The sequence below is a fragment of the Etheostoma spectabile genome, chromosome 7 (assembly GCF_008692095.1).
Source record: "Etheostoma spectabile isolate EspeVRDwgs_2016 chromosome 7, UIUC_Espe_1.0, whole genome shotgun sequence".
Lineage (NCBI taxonomy): Eukaryota > Metazoa > Chordata > Actinopteri > Perciformes > Percidae > Etheostoma > Etheostoma spectabile.
The window spans coordinates 14,913,894-14,917,310 of NC_045739.1; the positions used below are offsets into that span (position 1 = coordinate 14,913,894).

The window sequence follows — 3,417 nt, forward strand, 5'->3', positions numbered from 1 at the left end:
TAAGTAATGACAACAACGCCCCCCCGCCCCCCCCCCAAATTCCTGACAGACATTCATTATTATAAAAACGTTACGCACTAAAGCTTTAATTAGAAACGGCCCCAAACTCGCTACTGCCAAATTCACTAGACTCCATGTAAATAAACAATTTTAGCGTGTATAAAGCCAGCATATTTTCACATGCAAATCGGTGAATTAGGGTGCCTGGGTAGCTCACATGGTAGAATGTGTGCCCATATAGGTGTGGTACAACAGCTGTTGCAGTCAGGTTAGGCAAGTATTACCAACCTTAGGGCTCTTACATTCCACATGTGATAAGGTTTCCTTCTATACAGTACTGTAATTGTAGTACTATGTATAGACCCGGTGCAGGTGAATAAAACCAGCCACAGGGTGTGGTTCCACCTATGCATTAGATTGCATTTCCAGCCCGGGTTACGTTTCACAGGAAATGCAAATCGACATAAGAGGCAGCCACCTTCGGGGAATATGCAATGGAAAACAAGCGGGCTTCCTCCTCATTTGTTTGCATTGAAAATGTTAGGAAGGTGGAGCTATAAAAGCTGTCTTAAAGAGAACTGCTGCACCTTACAACATACACCTCATACACGAGTTTTGATAAAGGATGCGGGGCCTATCTACTGAAATCTAATGAACTAGGACAAACCTGAGCACAGAGGTACAGACGGATTTGACACTGTTTTATTTTCTATTCATTTTACTTAGAAAGTGTGTGTGAGTGAAAATTAATACTATTGCTGTCTTAAAGGTGCTCTAAGCAATGTTGGGTGACGTTACTTCTTACGGCCCTTTGTTGCATGTAATTTCCCCTCTCTCACCCCTTTCATGTCTATGCAGACCTATTCAAATAAAGGCCTTAAATGCAGAGAAAAATAATCTTTAAGTAAAAAAAAAAAATAATTGGTTGGGTTTATTTGAATCAACCCAGACAAACCAAGGCGTTTTTTTGTTGTTTTTACTTTTAATGAAGCGTGTTTTACAATGATAAAATTACTGTTCATTTAAATAGAGTCTAATTAGGTTTGGAAAAAGCCATTTCGGGGCTGTTTCATGTTAAACGAAAAGGATCTTACTCTTTAACAAAAAGGTCAACCTTAGCAGGCAGACTTTCCATAATGCTGTCTGACACTATAGAATAATAATCTGAGCCCATTGGTGGCAAACAAGCACTTTTATTATTAAAAGGTGTGCAATTGCCCATTAACCATTGCAGCTTGTTTTGCTGCTGCCGACTGCTGCAGCCTTGCTTGATACTGAACTAATTGCAAAAAGAGTTGATTCCATCGGTCACTTCAAACAAGAGCAGAGACACTCTTTCATGCAGCAAAAGACATATTCAGTATGACTATTATAAACGCTGTCCAGAGCTGCAAAGATTAATCGATTATTTGTCAACTATTAAATCAAATCGCCAACTATATTAATAATTACTACGTTTGAGTAATTTTTTTATGGGATTTGTTTTTATTCTGTGATTACAGCTTTGTAAATTTGAAATTTTGTAGTTTTGTAGTTTCTTGACACCTCTCTGACAGTATATTAAATATATTTGAGTTCTGGACAAAAGACATTTGAGGACGTCATATAGGGATCTTTTATAGACCAGACCACTAATTGATTAATCAAGAAAATAATCAATTGATTAATCAACAATGACAATTGTCTGTGGCAACCCTAAAGCTGTTATCTAAATGATTATGACATTAGAAAACCCTGGTACCTACTCAACCATCTTTCGCTTCTTCATGAGTGACCAGCCAAAAGCGGAGGACTCATACAGCCACATTATTAATTGCAGTCTGTCATTTACATAGCCAACGTTTCTAACCAATATTATCTCATCTGTCACAGCCTTCCTGCATCATCTTGATTCTGAACTGAGTGAGCAGTGTTGCAACAACAGGAATGCTGCCTGAGTCTGCAGCATCTCTGGAAACCAGCTATACCGTCAAAATGATGGCAATAGTCAAGCAATGGGATGTGGCATCTGGATGTCATACAGACAACACTGACAAGTATCTGATACTTGTGCTTTCCAAGTCGGGAATGGACGCAGTGGTCCTTTACTTATGCTACCGGAAGCTGAATACCTCCTTTTTAAGCATGTGCAGCCTGTCCATTATCTTGGCTGATTTGGTGATGGTGTTTTTTATAGCAAGCTTGTTGTTTCTTGGGCCTGCAAGGTATCTTGGGTCACTCTGCTTCTTCTTGGCCAATGCCTCAGCCACATATGGAGCATTGCCGCTGCCCATTATGTGTCTAGGTTTATTGGACTACTGTTTAGAAGTTACCTCCCTCGGCAACCAGAGTGCATTGTGCAAACTCCTAAGGAACTTGGTTTTGACTTTGCTGGTGTGGATCCTAGCTGTTATTAACCCCTTTGGTTCTGTCAACTCTGATCTGATAGAATTGGATTATAATAAAGAGACAACACTTATAGTGTGTGAAGTAGAGGAGTCTACACTGCTAACCTACATGATTTCGGGGCTTTCTACGGTGGTAATTTGTGTAATGCTGCCCTTTTGGTCAATGATTCCCAAGTGGATGGAAAAGGCTGAGAGGTTATCTGATGCAAGCGAAGAACGAGTCAACCCGAGCAAGATGTTGTTTACGTCAACCAAAGTAAACGTAACCCAAACTGGCGAGGAGAATTACCTGGAGGAGACAATCCAACCGTGCCCGCCTCTTTGGGCAAGCCTTATGCTATGCTTTGGTACATTTTGGATGCCTTATCTTGCTGTGTCTGTGGCCTGTCTGATCTGTGGTTTTGGAGTACCTTCCTACATAACTGTTAACATGCTGTGGTTGGAGTGCACCAACAGTTTCCTGATGGGTTTGGTGTTCTGGATAAAGAGCAACGAGCAAGGACCATACAGCCAGCTCCCAGAAGGCGTGTGCATGTGGCATGTTTACTGGCATTTGAGCAAAGGTACAGGACAGCAGCAACTCCCTATAGCTGTGTTTAACCCATCAAAAGGGAAAAGAAAAACCGTTCTCGATGTGTAATAGAAAAAGGAGGTCAACAATACATCTGTTACATTGCAGACAGCAAGTGAAAACCATGATACAAGAAATCAAATAAAGACTATCATTTGTGAATAGTTCATCTGTGTATATTTATTCTATGTTATTTTTTAGGCATTTTAGGCCATTTGGATAGGACAGCTTAGCCATGAAAGAGGAGAGAGAGGGGTTGTAGTGGAAAGTTTGTATCTGTCATACTGATGTGTGATCTCTTTTATATGTTATCCATTACTGCATGATTATTTTACTTTTATATTACACTGTGTGCATAATTATTAGGCAAGTGAGTATTTTGACCTTATTGTCATTTTATGAATATTTTCCAATTCCAAGTTATACAAACTTAAATGCTAATTTGATTTAAGCATTATC

At 39.7% G+C, this 3,417-nt stretch overlaps 2 protein-coding genes across 5 annotated transcripts in view; one reads left to right on the top strand and one right to left on the bottom strand.

Moving 5' to 3' along the window:
- The window catches only part of si:dkeyp-100a1.6 (probable G-protein coupled receptor 160), a 4,485-nt gene extending 1,175 nt beyond the window's left edge, over positions 1-3,310 (top strand). Inside the window, exons 1-2 of one of the 4 annotated variants that reach the window (XM_032521733.1) lie at positions 607-679; positions 1,873-3,310. In XM_032521733.1, the coding sequence (XP_032377624.1) occupies positions 1,927-3,027 (1,101 nt within the window). In that variant the 5' untranslated portion in view covers positions 607-679; positions 1,873-1,926 and the 3' untranslated portion in view covers positions 3,028-3,310. Of the gene's footprint in view, positions 1-606; positions 680-1,871 lie in introns of those variants that run through there. The other 3 variants (XM_032521734.1, XM_032521731.1, XM_032521732.1) reach the window with 3 other exon arrangements.
- Positions 1-3,417, bottom strand: part of ppih (peptidylprolyl isomerase H (cyclophilin H)) — a 14,605-nt gene that overhangs the window by 7,943 nt on the left and 3,245 nt on the right. The gene's annotated exons all lie outside the window — the stretch shown is intronic.